Source organism: Pogoniulus pusillus, chromosome 39 (assembly GCF_015220805.1).
Source record: "Pogoniulus pusillus isolate bPogPus1 chromosome 39, bPogPus1.pri, whole genome shotgun sequence".
Classification (NCBI taxonomy): domain Eukaryota; kingdom Metazoa; phylum Chordata; class Aves; order Piciformes; family Lybiidae; genus Pogoniulus; species Pogoniulus pusillus.
The window spans coordinates 1267820-1283911 of record NC_087302.1 but is presented as its reverse complement, the minus strand read 5'-3'; the positions used below and the strand labels follow the sequence as shown (position 1 = coordinate 1283911).

Here is a 16092-nt window from a genome sequence, read left to right as displayed (position 1 = left end):
GGGGGGTGGGGGGGAGGCAGTGTTTATGGGGTGGGAAGGGATGGCAGTGCGATGAAAGCACTGTGGGTGCTGTGGGGACCAAGCTCTGGCTGATGCTTGGCAGCCAGCCTGTGGCTGTGTCCCTTTGAACTCAGACTCACAGAAAGCATCAGGGTGGAAGGGACCCTCCAAGGTTCTCCTGTCCAACTTCCCTGCAGTCAGCAGGGACAGCTCCAACTCGAGCAGATTGCTCAGGGCCACAGCAAGTTTGGCCTTGAATGTCTCCAGGGATGCTGCCTCAAACACTTCCCTGGGCAGCTTGCTCCAGAACCTCACCACCCCTGTACTCAAGAGCTTCTTCCTCAGCTCCAAACCATTCCCCCTGGGCCTGTCTCCAGACACAGGAACAGTTCCTCTGCAGCCTTCCTGCAGGATCCCTTCAGGCTCTGCCAGCAGCTCTGAGGTCCCCCTGGAGCCTTCTCCTCTGCAGGCTGCACCCCCCCAGCTCCCTCAGCCTGTGCTCACAGCAGAGCTGCTCCAGCCCTGGCAGCATCTTTGTGGCCTCCTCTGGCCTCACTCCAGCAGCTCTGTGTGCTTCTGGTGGGGACAGCAGAGCTGGAGGCAGGGTTGGAGGTGAGGTCTGAGCAGAGACAAGGGGCAGGATCCCCTCTCCTGCCCTGCTGCCCACACTGCTCTGGCTGCAGCCAGCACACAGCTGCCTCAGGGCTGCAGGAGGGCACTGCTGGCTCCTGGGGAGCTGCTCAGCACCCAAACCCCCAAGGCTCTTTCTTCAGGGCTGTTCTCAAACCCCTCTGCACCCAGCCTGGATCTGTGCCTGGGGTTGGCCCAACCCAGACACAGGACTCTGCCCTTTGATCATAGCTTGCAGCTTTTGCCTGCACTGGTGGGGCAGGTTCATTGTGGCAGCATCCTGGGGTCTCACCACAGGTGAGCTCTGGTCCCCTACAAGAGCAGAGGGTTGGCCAAGACAGAAACTCATTTCCCAGGACTACTCCTGCCTGGAGCCTTCCTGAGGTGTGAAGGGTGAGAAGTGGTCACCAAGTCCTGGCACCATGGTGGGCTCTGCTTGCTCTGCTGAACTAAGCCTGGACAGGAAAAGATGGATGGAAAGGGCTCCATGGGCCCTGTGTCTGCTCTGCTCATGCAGGAGGTGGTCCTGGCCCTGGCTAGCAGGATGCTGAGGGGGATGGGGGCAGAGGGAACACAGAATGAGCATCTACTCAACACTGCTCAGGCCACACCTGGAGCTCTGCCTGCACTTCTGGTCCCTGCTGGACAAAATAAGATGTGGACAGGCTGGAAAGGGTGCAGAGAAGGGCCAGGAGAAGGAGCAGAGGTCTGAGGATCTGCCATGTGGGGAAGGCTGAGAGAGCTGAGGCTGCTCAGCCTGGGGAAGAGAAGGCTCAGGGCAGACCTCACTGCCATGGGCCAGGGCACAGAGGGAGGCTGCCAGGAGGAAGGAGACTCCATTTGTGCAAGCAGTGCCATGGAAGCACAAGGGCTGATGGGGACAGGCTACTGCTGGGGACATCTCCACTGGGCTGTTCCCCATGGGAACAGTCAGGGACTGGAATCAGCTCCCCAGGGCAGTGGTGGATGCCCTGCACTGGGCACTTGGCAGCCCCAGCCTGGCAGGGTGCTGGGCCAGCTGACTGCAACTCCAGCACCACCTGCACCCAGCTGGTCCTTGGGGTCCCTCCCAAGCTGGCACTGTGGGCTCTGTGATCTGCCTGCCCAGGGAGCAGATGGGCACTGCCCAGCTCACAGACACCTCTCCTCCAACCCTCCTTTTGGGAAGGGTTTTCATCCTGAGTCTTCCATGGCCTGGGAAGGAGCTGCTGGAGCTGTGGCAGCTCAGGTGCCAGAGATCAGTGTCCATCAGCCACCATCTGCCCCAACCCTCCCTGCCCAGGGACTAGAGTCAGCAGCTGGGCTCAGCACCCCTGCCCTGGCCAAGGGAGGGGCTGTGATGCCCACAGCAGCCCTGCTGGAGCTCAATGTCACCTCCCTTTGGAGGCTTTTCCCTGCTTGCACCACAGCCCACGGAGCACCCACGGCCTGCAGAGCCCAGCTGCACAGCTGGGCACTGATCCTACAGGTCTCTCCCAAGCTAAATGATTCCAGGATTCTATGGGATCACCTTCTCCTGCCCCATGTTTCCCTCTGAGCTCTGGAGGAGATCTCAGACCTTTTGGTGGTGCTTCCCTCCAGCCCTGCTGGGCCACCTGCACTTGGCTCCAGGTTTGCAGCATTCTCTGTGCTTCCACAAGCTCACTGCACAGCACCCACAGTGTGCCCCAGCCTGCAAGCCATGGATGGGTCCTTGGGGAACCTCAGGGGCTGGGCAGGGCATTGCTAGAACACCAAGAGCACCCCGAGGGGACATTGAGCTGCTGTAGAGTGTCCAGAGGAGGGCAACAGAGAGCAGGGCTGGGGAGGGGCAGCTGAGGGAGCTGGGGGTGAGCAGCCTGGAGCAGAGGAGGCTGAGGGCAGAGCTCATTGCTCTCTGCAGCTCCCTGAGAGCAGGCTGCAGCCAGCTGGGGGTTGGGCTCTGCTGCCTGGGCTCAGGGGATAGAAGAGGAAATGTCCTGGGACTGTGCCAGGGGAGGGTTAGGTTGGAGAGGAGGAAAAGTTTCTTTGCTGGAGGAGTGGTGAGGGCCTGGCAGAGGCTGCCCAGGGGGGTGGTGGAGTGCCCATGGCTGGAGGGGTTGAAGGAAGCTGTGGCCATGGCACCTGGGGCCAGGGTTCAGTGGCCATGGTGGGGCTGGGTTGGTGTTGGCCTGGATGATCTCAGAGAGCTTTGCCAACCCAAACAGTTTCATCATTCTATGATTCTATCTCCTGCTGTGCAGCTAGGGAGAAGCTCCAACCTGCTGTGACTCCTCAGCACTCCCTCTCTGCAGCCCTGCTCTGGCATCAGCTGCAACATTCCCAGCTGCTTCCACTCAACCAGCCACAGTTTGGGGGCTGGGACAGAGGAAACCACAGCACTGATGGGGAAGGGTAAGCTGTTGGGCCTGGAGGCTGGGGAGGGTTAGGTTGGACATTAGGAAGAGGTTTTTCATGGAGAGAGTGGTCAGGGGCTGGGATGAGCTGCCCAGGGAGGTGCTGCAGTCCCCCAGCCTGGCTGTGTTTCAGGTGGGTTGGATGTGGTGCTTGGGGCTGTGGGTTAAGGTGCATCTTGCAGAGCAGGGCTCTAGGCTGGGCTTGGTGCTCCTGAGGGGCTGTGCCAGCCTGGATGCTTCTGTGGCTCTGTGGCTCTGTGGCTCTGTGACTCCTCTCCTGCTCTCTCAAACACTGCAGGCATTAGGCCTTGAAATGGAGCTGCCCCAAGTCCCACTGCTCCAGTGCCTCTGACAGTGCAGCCAATGGCAGAGCTGAGACCCAGGCTCTGGCCCCAACTGGTCTGAAGGCTTTTCCAAACCCAGAGGAAGAGGAGGGATGGGAAGAGCAGGGAGACAACCATCTGCACACCAAGCCCCAAGCCCTGCTGTGATCTTCCCTGGTGGGAAAGAGAAAAACATTGCAAGTGGGCCCCAAGGCAAGGTGGCACAGCTCTTGGCACTGGGCTGTCTGCAGACCCCAGGCAGGTGTGGGCATTGCTCTCCAGCTCTGCAGTTGAGGCTTTCCCCTCCCTCATCTCTCCAAACTGCTGTGACCTGAGCCCTTCGTACCCTGGAGCCCAGCGGCGCTTGGGGCTGGGGGGTCTCAGCAGAGCTGGGGGGGACCAGGAACACCGAGGGCTGGGAGAGATGATCCCAAAGCAAATCTGACCCCAGGGCATGCTGCTGGCCTGAGCAGTGGCATGGGCACACGGCAGGCTGGCAGGAAAGGACCAGGGAGTCTTCTCCAGCAGGCTGTGAACCTGCCCCTGGGCAGTGGTCCCGCAGTGAGGAGCCCACGCAGAGGCTGCCCAGAGAGCATCCTTTAATACCCTGCAGCCCTGCAGGTGCAGCTCAGGCTGCACCCACTGGAGCATGGAGCAGCGGGGGGGACCAGCAGCCATCTCCAGGACCTCCCTGCAGCGGTGGGAGGGAAGGGCTGGGCAGTGGCCCCTCGGAGACAGCCTGGCCAGTGCAGGTGGCGCTGGGGAGGCCTTGTGCCAGGGTGTGCAGGAGCAGGGCTGGTGGCAGCGCTGATGGGGAGGAGCTCAGAGCTCCCCGCGGAGTCGTCCCCATGTGCCAGCTCGGTGGTGGACTCAGGGTGAGGGCACAGAGAGCACAGAGGGGCAGCAGAGGAGGGGGAGGCAGCAGGGGTGAGGATGCTTCTTCTTCCTGTGATGCTCCTGTGGGGAAGACACAGAGCAGAGCAGTGCAGCAGAAAGAGGTTCTCAGGTCACTTCTGCAAGCCAAAGCAATGCCCACGGTGTGCAGGATGAGTGCAGTGTGGGCAGCAGAGCTGAGAAGCAGGGGGGAGGACGAGCTGGGAGGGGAGGAGGGCAGGGGAGGTGTGGGGCTTGAGGGTGGGCTCAGGCTGGGGACTGCGATGCCTTTTCCCGTGAGCAGGAGCAGCTCTGCCACTGCCCAGCCAGAAGCAGAGGGCAGGGGTGGTGTGGGGAGCTCGGGGAAGGAGGGACCAGCCCCTACCTGTCACTGCCCCGTGGGGGACTTGGCAGCATCGAACATCTTCTTCCTGCCCTCCATGCCCGACATGGCCTCCACGTTCTTGCGCCAGTCGCCCACCTCCACAGGCCGCTCCTGCCAAGGGGCACCCTCAGCTGCACAGCCTGCAGCCTGGAAGGGACCCTCCAGGGGCAACCCCCCCTCAGGCAGCAGGGACACCTCCAACCAGAGCAGCCTGACCAGGGCCACATCCAGGCTGAGCTTGAATGTCTCCAGGGATGGCACTCAACCACCTCTCTGGGCAGCCTGTGCCAGTGTCTCACCTCCCTCACTATGCAGAGCTCCCTCCTGATGTCCAACCTACATCTCACATTGGCTACTTCTGTGCTCCACAACCTCCCTGGGCAGCCTGTGCCAGTGTCTAACCACCCTCAACCTGTGCCAGTGTCTCACCACCCTCAACCTGTGCCAGTCTCTCATCACCCCCAACCTGTGCCAGCCTCTCACCACTCTCACTGCAAACAACTTCTTCCTCACATCCAGTTCCAATCTCCCCTCTGCCACTTCAAACCCTTTCCTCCTCCTCCTCCTGACATTCCCAGACCTTCTCAACAGTCCCTCCCCAGCCCTCCTGGAGCCTCCTTCAGATCCTGCAAGGCCACTCCAAGGTCTCCTCCAAGCCTTCTCCTCTGCAGGCTGCACAGCCCCAACTCTCTCAGCCTGTGCTCAGAGCAGAGCTGCTGCAGCCCTCTCAGCATCTTGGTGGCCTCCTCTGGGCTGGCTCCAACACTTCCATGTCCTGCTTGTGCTGGGGGCTGCAGAGCTGCCCCCAGGACTGCAGGTGGGGTCTGAGGAGAGCAGAGGGGGACAATCACCTACCTTCTCCGTGTCCTCCTTCTTGACAGACTTCAGGTTGGCTCTCAGGTCCATGGACACTTTGTGCTTGGAGCCCAGCAGAGCCCTCAGCATGGCATCGGCAGAGACGCGGACGCGGCGCAGGGGAGGGCGCTTGAACTTCCCCCGCAGGTCCAGCACTTTGATCTTCAGGTCTTTAATCTGCGGGGCCAGGGCAGGGGCAGGGTGAGGGAGGTCAGCACTCGGCTGCCTCGCATCAGAAGCTCTCCTGTGAATTGGGAGGCTCTGACACTTAGCAGTTTTGGGCTCCCCAGTTAAGAGGGACAGGGACCTGCTGGAGAGAGTCCAAGGGAAGGCTGTGAGGATGAGGAGGGGACTGGAGCAGTGCCTGGTGAGGAGAGGCTGAGGGCCCTGGGGCTGCTTAGGCTGGAGAGGAAAAGGCTGAGAGGGGATTGGATCAATGTCTGTAACTCTCTGAGGGCTGGGGGTCAGCAGGGGGGGACAGGCTCTGCTCACTGCTCCCTGGCACAGGACAAGCAGCAGTGGGTGGAAGCTGCAGCACAAGAGGTTGCAGCTCAGCACAAGAGGCAACTTCTTGCCTGGAAGGCTCCCAGAGCCTGGCACAGGCTGCCCAGAGAGGTTGTGGAGTCTCCTTGTGTGGAGCCTTCCCAGGCCTGTCTGGATGTGTTCTGTGTGCCCTGAGCTGGATTGTGTGGCCCTGCTCTGGCAGGGGGGTTGGACTGGGTGAGCTCTTTGGGTCCCTTCCAACCCCTGACATTCTGGGATCCTGGGATCCTGTGACAACACTGAGCCCCAGAGGGGTCTGCATCTGCCCTGCAGCTGTGGAGACCTTCACCAAAGATCTGCCCATCTGAGCTCAGGGCTGTTGTCATTGCCTGCTCAGGTGGCAGCCACACCACGAGAAGAAGCTCTGAGACCCACGAGGGGGGACCAGGGGAACGAGTTTGGGCAGCTGGAGTTTCCCAGGGCAGAGATGAACCTTGGGCTGAGTGATGCCTTGCAGAGCAAATGCCAACCCTTAGATAATCCCAACACATGTCCCACCCCCGAGCCCAGCCCAGACCATGCCAGACCACCCCTGGAGGTCCAAGCTCCCACCTGGGAGGGGGTTCAGACAGCAGCAGGCAGCCCAAGCTGCTCCTACCTCCCGAGTGTTATGGTTGCATTTGGCTTCTATGTCATATCTCTCTTCATCCACAATCTCCACCTTCTCGTGCAGCTCCCTGCACAGGTCCTGGGGGATAAGCACAGCAGGGCAGTGGTGAGAGATGCCCTTTCGTGCTGCCAAGGAGCTCTTTCCATCCTCAGGCCTGAAGAAGGCCAATGGCATCCTGGGCTGCATTCACAAGCGTGTGGCCAGCAGGTCAAGGGAGGTTCTTCTTCCCCTCCACTCTGCCCTGCTGTGGTCACATCTGGAGTCCTGTGCCCAGTGCTGAGCTCCCTGATTCAAGAGGGGCCTCAGGAAGCTGCTGCAGAGAGCTAAAGAGACACTAAGGGACTGGAACTGCTCTGTGAGGAGAGGCTGAGAGATTTGGGCTGTTTAATCTGAGGAGGAGCAACCTGAAGGGAGATTTGACCAATGCCCATCAATACTTCAAGGGCTGATGGCAGGAGGATGGGACCAGGCTTTGTTCATTGGTGCCCAGTGGCAGGGCAAGGAGCAATGGGCACAAAAGCAGAAGTTCCTTCTGAACTCGAGGAGAAACTTCTCCCAGAGTCCTGGAGCCCTGGAGCAGGCTGCCAGGGAGGTTCTGGAGTCTCCTCTGGGGAAGCCCCACCAGGACGTGCTCCTGTGTGAGCTGCCCTGGGTGGCACTGCTCTGGCAGGGGGCTGGGCTGGATCACCTCCAGAGGTGCCCTCCGAGCTCTACCACTCTGTGGTTCTGTGAAGTACCTGGAGCTGGCTGAGGGACAGGCCACTGGTGTGCAGTGGTGTGACCCTCTCCGACAGGTATCTCTCCTTCTCTGCCTGCTTGTCCACGATCTCCTGATCCCACTCCTCCTTGGCTTTTGCCAGCATCAAACTCTGCGGGCACGAGTAGACAGCAGCAGCGTGAGCAGGCTCCTCCTCTGCGGCCCCTGAGCCTCCCCACGCAGCACCTGTGGGGCGGGACAGCGCTGCCTGCCTCCCACGCACCCTCCCCGCCGTGGCTGTCCTCCCAAAACCCCTCTGCTGCTGCAGCACATCAAACAAACCCCACCCAGCACCTTTGGTGTGGCGGCTGCTGCAGGGAGAAGCACCCACGGGGCCAGGGGTGCCCCGGGGCCGTGGTGGTCCCCACGGCCGCTGACCTCAGCACTTTCTCTGCCCCGTTCCGCACCGCTGCAGCAGATGCTCTTTCCCAAGCCGCAGCCCGGGGACCTCCCAGGCTTGCGCTGCACAAACGCGGGGGCTGCGGCCCCACAGCTCCAAGGCATCGGAGTCTCTCCCCACCCTCACGGAGCATAGGGGAGGTTTGTTTGCAGCCTGGACCACAAAGCCCACATGAGTGAGGGCGTTTGAGCAGATGAGAGGTGGGCAGAGGAGCTGCTCCCCAGGGGCCATGCCTGCGCTGCTCCCCATCGCCGCCCCCCGCCCCGAGCACGCACCGCAGCCCTGCCTCCTGCTCCCCGGCAGGGCAAACCCCAGGGAGTTTCCAGCCCCCAGGACTCACCTTCAACAAGAGCTTGCGTGAGGCTGTGATCTTGGACTTTCTCTGCGGGAGGGGGGGGGAAACACAACCGTTTGGAAGCGGGCCCGGGGCACAGGCAGGGCAGCGCCGAGGGGCTCCGGGGGAAGGGCACTCACCTCCCTGCGGGCAGCAGCGCGTCCCGGGGGCAAAGGCGAGCGGCGAGAGGAGAGAACAGGGCAGGAGTCAGCCGGAGCCAGAGAGCGCAAGGACAGCGCCACGGGGGGCTGCGGGGGGCTCCCTGCCCTCTGCCGCTGCTGCCACCTGCGAGCCAGCCCAGGGCAGCCCCGGGCGCTCCCTGCAAACGCAGCGGGCCCAGGGCCACTGCTCAGGAAGCCGAAAGCATGGATCATGGAATGGTGCCTCTGGAGATCACCCGCACCAAGCCCCTGCCAGAGCAGGGCACCCGGGGCGGGCACGCAGGAAGACATCCGGGGGGCATGGGGGGCTGCAGAGGAGGAGTCTGCACAGCCGCTCCGGGCAGCCTGCTCCAGGCTCCGGCAGCCTCACACCGAGCAGCTTCAGTGCACCCCCCCGGGCTGCGCCGCACGGCCCCGGGGCCGCCGCCCTGCGGGGTGCCCACTGTGCCAAGCCAGCCCAGTGCCAACCCGCGGCACACAGCGGCCTCGGCCGCACACACTGGCACACACACTCACGCACTCACATTCACATACACACACTCACACACTCGCACACACTCACTCACACTCACATACACTCGGACACACTCACTGACGCACTCACACTCACATACACACACACACTTGCACACACACTCACTGACGCACTCACACTCACATACACACACACACTCGCACACACACTCACGCACTCACACTCACACACACACACACACTCGCACACACACTCACGCACTCACACTCACATACACACACACACACTCGCACACACACTCACGCACTCACACTCACATACACACACACACTCGCACACACACTCACGCACTCACACTCACACACACACACACACTCGCACACACACTCACGCACTCACACACACACACACACTCGCACACACGCTCACTGTCACACTCACACTCACATACACACACACACTCGCACACACACTCACTGACGCACTCACACTCACATACACACACACTGTCACACTCACACTCACATACACACACACACACGCACTCACACACACACACACACTCGCACACACACTCACTGACGCACTCACACTCACATACACACACACACTCGCACACACACTCACTGACGCACTCACACTCACATACACACACACACTCGCACACACACTCACTGACGCACTCACACTCACATACACACACACTGTCACACTCACACTCACATACACACACACACACACGCACTCACACACACACACACACTCACACACACGCTCACTGTCACACTCACACTCACATACACACACACACACTCGCACACACACTCACTGTCGCACTCACACTCACACACACATACACACACTCGCACACGCTCACTGTCACACTCACACTCACATACACACACACACACACACTCACTGTCACACTCACATACACACACACACACACTCGCACATACACTCACTGTCGCACTCACACTCACATACACACACACACACTCACGCACTCACACTCACATACACACACACACTCGCACACACACTCACTGTCACACACTCACATACACACACACACACACTCGCACACACACTCACGCACTCACACTCACATACACACACTCGCACACACACTCACTGTCACACTCACACTCACATACACACACACTCGCACACACGCTCACTGTCGCACTCACACTCACATACACACACACACTCACACACACACTGTCGCACTCACATACACACTTGCACACACGCTCACTGTCACACTCACACTCACATACACACACACACACTCGCACACACGCTCACTGTCGCACTCACACTCACATACACACTCGCACACACGCACTCACACTCACATACACTCGGACACACACACTCACTGACGCACTCACACTCACATACACACTTGCACACACGCACTCACACTCACATACACTCGGACACATACACTCACTGTCGCACTCACACTCACATACACACTCGCACACACGCACTCACACTCACATACGCTCGGACACACACACGCACTCACACTCACATACACACTAGCACACACACACTCACATACACACACTCACGCGCACACTCATGCACTCACATACACACACACTTGCACACACACACACTCACACTCACTGATGCACTCACATACACATGCACACTCACACACACTCACATACGCACACTCACACACACTGATGCACCCACACTCATACACACGCACTCACTGACACACTCATATACACTCACTGACACACTCACACTCACTGACGCACTCACACTCACTGATGCACTCACACTGACACACACTCACATACACACTCACTGATGCACTCACACTCACATACACTCACTGGCACACTCACACACACACACTCACACTCGCTCACACACACTGACACATTCACACACAGACTCACACGCACTCTGACTGACACACACACTCAAACACACACTTACATTCACACTCATACACACACACTCACACACATGCTCACATTCGCACTCACACTTGCACACACTCACTGACACATTCACACTCACACACTCTCTCACACTCACACATGCTCAGACTCACACACACTGACACACTCACATGCTCACGTTCACACACTCACATGCACACACTCACTGACACATTCACACTCACACACTCTCTCACACTCACACATGCTCAGACTCACACACACTGACACACTCACATGCTCACATTCGCACACACACTCACATGCTCACATTCACACACACACACTGACACACTCACACACTCACAACCCTCCCCATCTGGGGGCTGCGTGCAGGATGTTTGGATCCTGTGCAGGACCCCGGGGGCAGGTCCCTGTCGCTGCTTGCCGAAGGCTTCTCCCTCCTCTTCACAGCAGGACGTTAGCTTTGGTCGCTGTGCTACAGGGACCCTGCTGGCAGGCTGAGCGGTGCCGCCCTCCTCGGGTCCCCGTTTCAGCATCTAGGACAGCTCCAAAGTTTGAGTGCGGAGGTTGAGCTCCCTCCTTAGCTAAATCTCCCCCATAGAGGTGCTCAGGGCCAGGCCGGGTGAGGCTTTGAGCAGCTGGGTCTGGTGGGTCTGGTGGGTCTGGTGGGAGGTGTCCTTGCCCAGGGCAGGGGATTGGAGCTGGTGAACTCGAAGGTCCCTTCCAGCCCAACCCATTCTAAGGGTTCTGTGACTCCAACACATTTTCACAAGGGCACAGAGGTCTCAGGCAGGAGCTGACTCCCAGCTGCACCCCCCCAGACCCAGAGGAGCTGAGCTGGCACCAGCAGCCCAGCAGCAGAGCTCCCCAATGGCAGAGGGACAGGATCTGCTGGAGAGACTCCAAGGGAAGACTGTGAGGATGAGGAGGGGACTGGAGCAGTGCCTGGTGAGGAGAGGCTGAGGGACCTGGGGCTGAGAGTCTGGAGAAGACTGAGAGAGAATTGAATCAATGTCTGTAACTGTCTGAGGGCTGGGGGTCAGGATGGGGGGACAGGCTCTGGGGGTCAGGAGAGTGGGACAGGCTCTGCTCACTGCTCCCTGGCACAGGACAAGCAGCAGTGGATGGAAGCTGCAGCACAGGAGGTTGCAGCTCAGCACAAGAGGCAACTTCTTGCCTGGAAGGCTCCCAGAGCCCTGGCACAGGCTGCCCAGAGAGGTTGTGGAGTCTACTTGTGTGGAGCCTTTCCAGGCCTGTCTGGATGTGTTCTGTGTGCCCTGAGCTAGATTGGATGGTCCTGCTTGGACCAAGCAGGGGGCTTGGACTGGATGATCTCTTTGGGTCCCTTCCAACCCCTGACATCCTGGGATCTGGGATCTGGGATCCTGTGAAGCCCGAGGCCAAGTGGTGCTACTCACGGCTCTGGCATTGTGGTGCTGTCCTGTTCTCCTGCCAAAGAAAGAAGAAGAAGAAGAAGAAGGAGGAGGAGGAGGAGGAGGAGGAGGAGGAGGAGGAGGAGGAGGAGGAGGAGGAGGAGGAGGAGAAGGAGGAGGAGGAAGCAGAGAGAAAGGAGCAGATGTCAGGTGCATGCGGGCCCGGCGGTGCCAGCAGGGCGCTCCCGAGGTGCGGTGCTGCCCCGCTCCGACAGCACAGGGAAGCGACTCCGCAGCCTCATCCTCCTGCCGTGCGTGAGACACCGAGCGGCACCTCCCAGCTCCGAGCAGACCTTGATCCCGGGCAAGCTCCAGCCTGCCTCCAGCTGGCCCTGCAGGACTCTGTCTCCTGCTCCTCGGGGCTTTTCCCAAGCTCCAAGCTGGTCGCACAGCGGCGGCACCGCTCGGGGCGCGGGGATGAGCTGGGCTAGAAGGCTCCGGAGGAAGGAGGCACCTGGAGGTCCCCCGCACTGTGCCGTGCGGAGGTCCTGTCCCGCGGCTCCCCGTGCTGGGGGTGGTGAAAGCGAAACCCACCTCGGGAGTGTCAGAGGGAGGGGGCGCACAGCCCAGCAGGTTCCTTCGGAGCCGTGGCCCCGGCCAAGCAGGCAGGGTTCGGGGCGCTGCGTTTGCTTGGCAGCCTGTGCCCTGCAGCTGCCTCGCTGGCACCCCCCTCCCACTGCCCCTAACAGCCTCCCTCCCTCCCTTGCCATGTAAGCCTGAGCCGGACAAACGCGTGAGGAATGCCAAACGCTTCGTCTGTGTTCTCTTCACAGCCAGGAGCAGCATTTCGGGGGGAAACAGCAGATTGCAGTGGTGAGGAAAGTGGAGGCTGTGGAGCCTGGAGGGCTGAGGGCAGAGCTCGTTGCCCTCTGCAGCTCCCTGAGAGCAGGCTGCAGCCAGCTGGGGGTTGGGCTCTTCTGCCTGGGCTCAGGGGATAGAAGGAGAGGAAATGTCCTGAAATTGTGCCAGGGGAGGGTTAGGTTGGGGAGGAGGGAAAATTTCTCTCCTGCACTGTCAGAGGCTGCCCAGGCAGGTGGTGGAGCCCCCAGGCCTGGAGGTGCTGCAGAAAGCTGTGGCCATGGCCCCTGGGGCTGTGGTTTAGTGGCCAGGGTGGTGCTGGGGTGCTGGTTGGACAGGGTGATCCCAGAGGGCTTTTTCCAACCCAGTCTCCGATTCCCTGAGCTTGGAACTTTCCCTTTGAACTGAAATGGCACAGCTGGGATTTGTTTGTTTGTTTGTTTGTTTGTTTGTTTGTTTGTTTGTTTGTTTTTTGCCTTTGCCCCCCCTTAAACCTGGGAAATGTTTGGAACCCCAAAGATTCCTGCCGGGGGAAGCTAAAGGAACGACTCAGATCTCCAGCAGCTGCTCCCAGCCACGTGTGGAGCCTGTGCTCAGCAGATCTCCCTGCGCCTCTGGGCTCCGTCCGCTCGTCCCTGCCCCCTCCCCCTGCCCCTGCTGCCTGCCCAGAAGGAAAGGAGTTTGTAGGGAAAATGCCATCGAATCCCAGCAGGAATCATCTCCTCTACAGCCTGCCAGATCCTTGGGTTTACAAGGAACAACCCAAAGAGCAGGAATCCTTTGCCTCCATCGGGCAGATGCAGACAGAGACACCAGTCTGCAGGCTTGGGGAGGTTCTTGGTGATGAGATTGGATGCTCCAGAGGATGTGCAGGGAGGGCAGCTCCTCTGACCTGAAGCTGGTGCAGTGAGCAGGGCAGGTCCCAGCTGCACCCCCACTCCCCCCACCCAGTTCATTGCAGGGAAGGCAGAAAAGCCTTTGGCTCTCTGGAGGTGAGCAAGGGCTGGGAGAAGCTTCTCAGCGGCTTCAGCACTCCTAGCGGGAACAAAGGCTGGAGGCTGGGGCCCACCCCACACCTAAGCTGGTGACCTCTACCAAGGTCAATCACTTCTTAGGGCCAGCCAGCCCTAAACTTCCTCCCCCGAGGACAGGCAGGACCCAGCTGTGCCGGCACAACATCCCCAGCAATCTCCTACAGGAGCTTTGGGGCTCCGAATGGCTCTGGGGCATCCACGAGAGATTTTGCTCTCTGATGGGGATGAGAGGACCTGGACATGCTCATTCTGCACCCTCTGCATGCCCCCAGCCATGGGAAGCTCAGAAGCCTCTCTCAACTATTAGATTATTAAAAGAAATAACCACCAAATGCAAACTGAGTCACCCCTGGGGTCCTTTCCATCCCCCCCGGGCCAGGAGAGCAGGGACTCACCACATGCACAAGCCCAGCCACAAGGGAGCTGCTGGCACTCCTGAATGCCACCTCCCTGCTCCCACGAGTGACCATGAGCACGCTGAGGGGCTGGGACACGCAGGCAAAGGCTCCCCACAGTGCTCCTCTTTGCCTGTTTTCAGGCAAGCAGAGCCAGCCTCAACCCCAAAGCCCAGCTTGGGTGCTTGAGTGGCATTTGCCCCCCGAGCAGCCTCACCAGGAGCACAGAAAACATCTGAGCCGGGTGAGGAATTCAGACAGATCCACGTCCTGGGGGCTCCTCTGCCAACCCACCGGCTGCGAGCACCGCGGGCTCCCCCCGCCAGCTCCCCCAGCCCGTCCCGGCGGGCGGTGCCCAGGGCAGAGCCTTACCTCGGGGGCGTTGGAGGGGAGGTGATGCCTGGCCCGCGTCGAGCCGCGCACTGGCGGGGCGGTGGGAGGAGGGGGCCTATGAAAGCCCAGCCTGGCTGCCAGTGGTCAGTAAAAATAGCACAGCCCCCTCCTGCCTGCCCAGCCCTCGCCAGCCCCGCAGCCCCGCCGCGGGCTGCACGCACCTGGGGCACGGCGCTGGGCACAGGCTGACGCGGGCACACGGCCCCTGGCACTGCACCCGCGTTCGGCTGCGCCCCTGAGCTGCAGAGCTGAGCCCCTGCACTGTTTGCAGGTGAACCAGCCCAGCGTGGGCAGCACTCAGTGCCCCACAGCCTGCCCACGCGTGTGGAGTGTGAGCAGGCTGAGCTGGCAGGGCAGGCTGAGCATGGTGCAGTGCCTGTGCCCATGGGGGGGTGTGCTCCATGGCACAGCTGCCTTGCTCCTCTCTAATGTGACAGCACCAGAGATGCTGGCACGGGGTTTGAAGTGGAAAGAGGTGAAGTGGCAAGAGGAAGAGAGGAGAGCAGCAGCACAGGGAGGGGATTCTGCCCTTCCACTCTGCTCTGCTCAGCTCTCCCCTGCAGCTCTGCCTCCAGTTCTGGGGTCCCCAGCACAAAGAGGACCTGCAGCTGCTGGAGAGGGTCCAGGGGAGGCCACCAAGATGAGCAGAGGCTGCAGAAGCTCTGCTATGGGGACAGGCTGGGAGAGTTGGGGCTGTGCAGCCTGGAGAAGAGAAGGCTCCAGGGAGAGCTCAGAGCAACCTTCCAGTACCCGAAGGGGCTCCAGGAGAGCTGGGGAGGGACTTGTAACAAGGGCTGGGAATGTCAGGATGAGGGACAATGGCTTTGAGCTGGGAGAGAGGAGAGTGAGAGTGGAGAGGAGGAAGAGATTGTTGAGAGTGAAGGTGAGAAGAGACTGGCACAGGTTGAGGGTGGTGAGAGACTGGCACAGGCTGCCCAGGGAGGTTGTGGAGCACAGAAGCACCCAATGTGATCAAAGATTGTGCTCCACAACCTCCCTGGAGGTGTTCAAGGCCAGGCTGGATGAGTCCTTGAGCAGCCTTTGCTGGTGGGAGCTGTCCCTGCCCATGGCAGGGAGGTTGGCACTGGATAAGTTTGGGGTCTCCTCCAACTCAACCCATTCTGTGACTGTGGAAAGCTCTGAGCCTGCGAGGAGGCAGAAACCATCAGGCACAGCACTGCCAGGGCTGCTTCCTGGCAGCAGAGCTCTGCAGCATTTTGTTTCCTTTCTTTCTGTAGAGTTTCCTCCCTTCCTTCCTTCCTTCCTTCCTTCCTTCCTTCCTTCCTTCCTTCCTTCCTTCCTTCCTTCCTTCCTTCCTTCCTTCCTTCCTTCCTTCCTTCCTTCCTTCCTTCCTTCCTTCCTTCCTTCCTTCCTTCCTTCCTTC

The 16092-nt window shown here is 60.2% G+C and overlaps 2 protein-coding genes across 2 annotated transcripts; both read right to left on the bottom strand.

The window, feature by feature from the left end:
* Positions 1-3855: 3855 nt before the first annotated feature.
* TNNI1 (troponin I1, slow skeletal type) lies at positions 3856-8550 on the bottom strand. Its single transcript, XM_064173439.1, has 7 exons — positions 8226-8550; positions 8092-8133; positions 7332-7463; positions 6583-6672; positions 5442-5618; positions 4587-4697; positions 3856-4285 (listed from the first exon to the last, which is right to left on the bottom strand). Exons 1-6 carry the CDS (start codon positions 8535-8537, stop codon positions 4590-4592), a joined length of 861 nt encoding a protein of 286 aa, XP_064029509.1. The 5' UTR covers positions 8538-8550; the 3' UTR covers positions 3856-4285; positions 4587-4589.
* A 208-nt stretch (positions 8551-8758) lies between these two features.
* On the bottom strand, positions 8759-11191 carry LOC135191341 (keratin-associated protein 4-3-like). The gene is made up of 6 exons (XM_064173563.1): positions 10955-11191; positions 10077-10193; positions 9825-9995; positions 9513-9611; positions 9113-9409; positions 8759-8899 (listed from the first exon to the last, which is right to left on the bottom strand). Exons 1-6 carry the CDS (start codon positions 11189-11191, stop codon positions 8759-8761), a joined length of 1062 nt encoding a protein of 353 aa, XP_064029633.1.
* Between the last annotated feature and the right edge of the window lie 4901 nt (positions 11192-16092).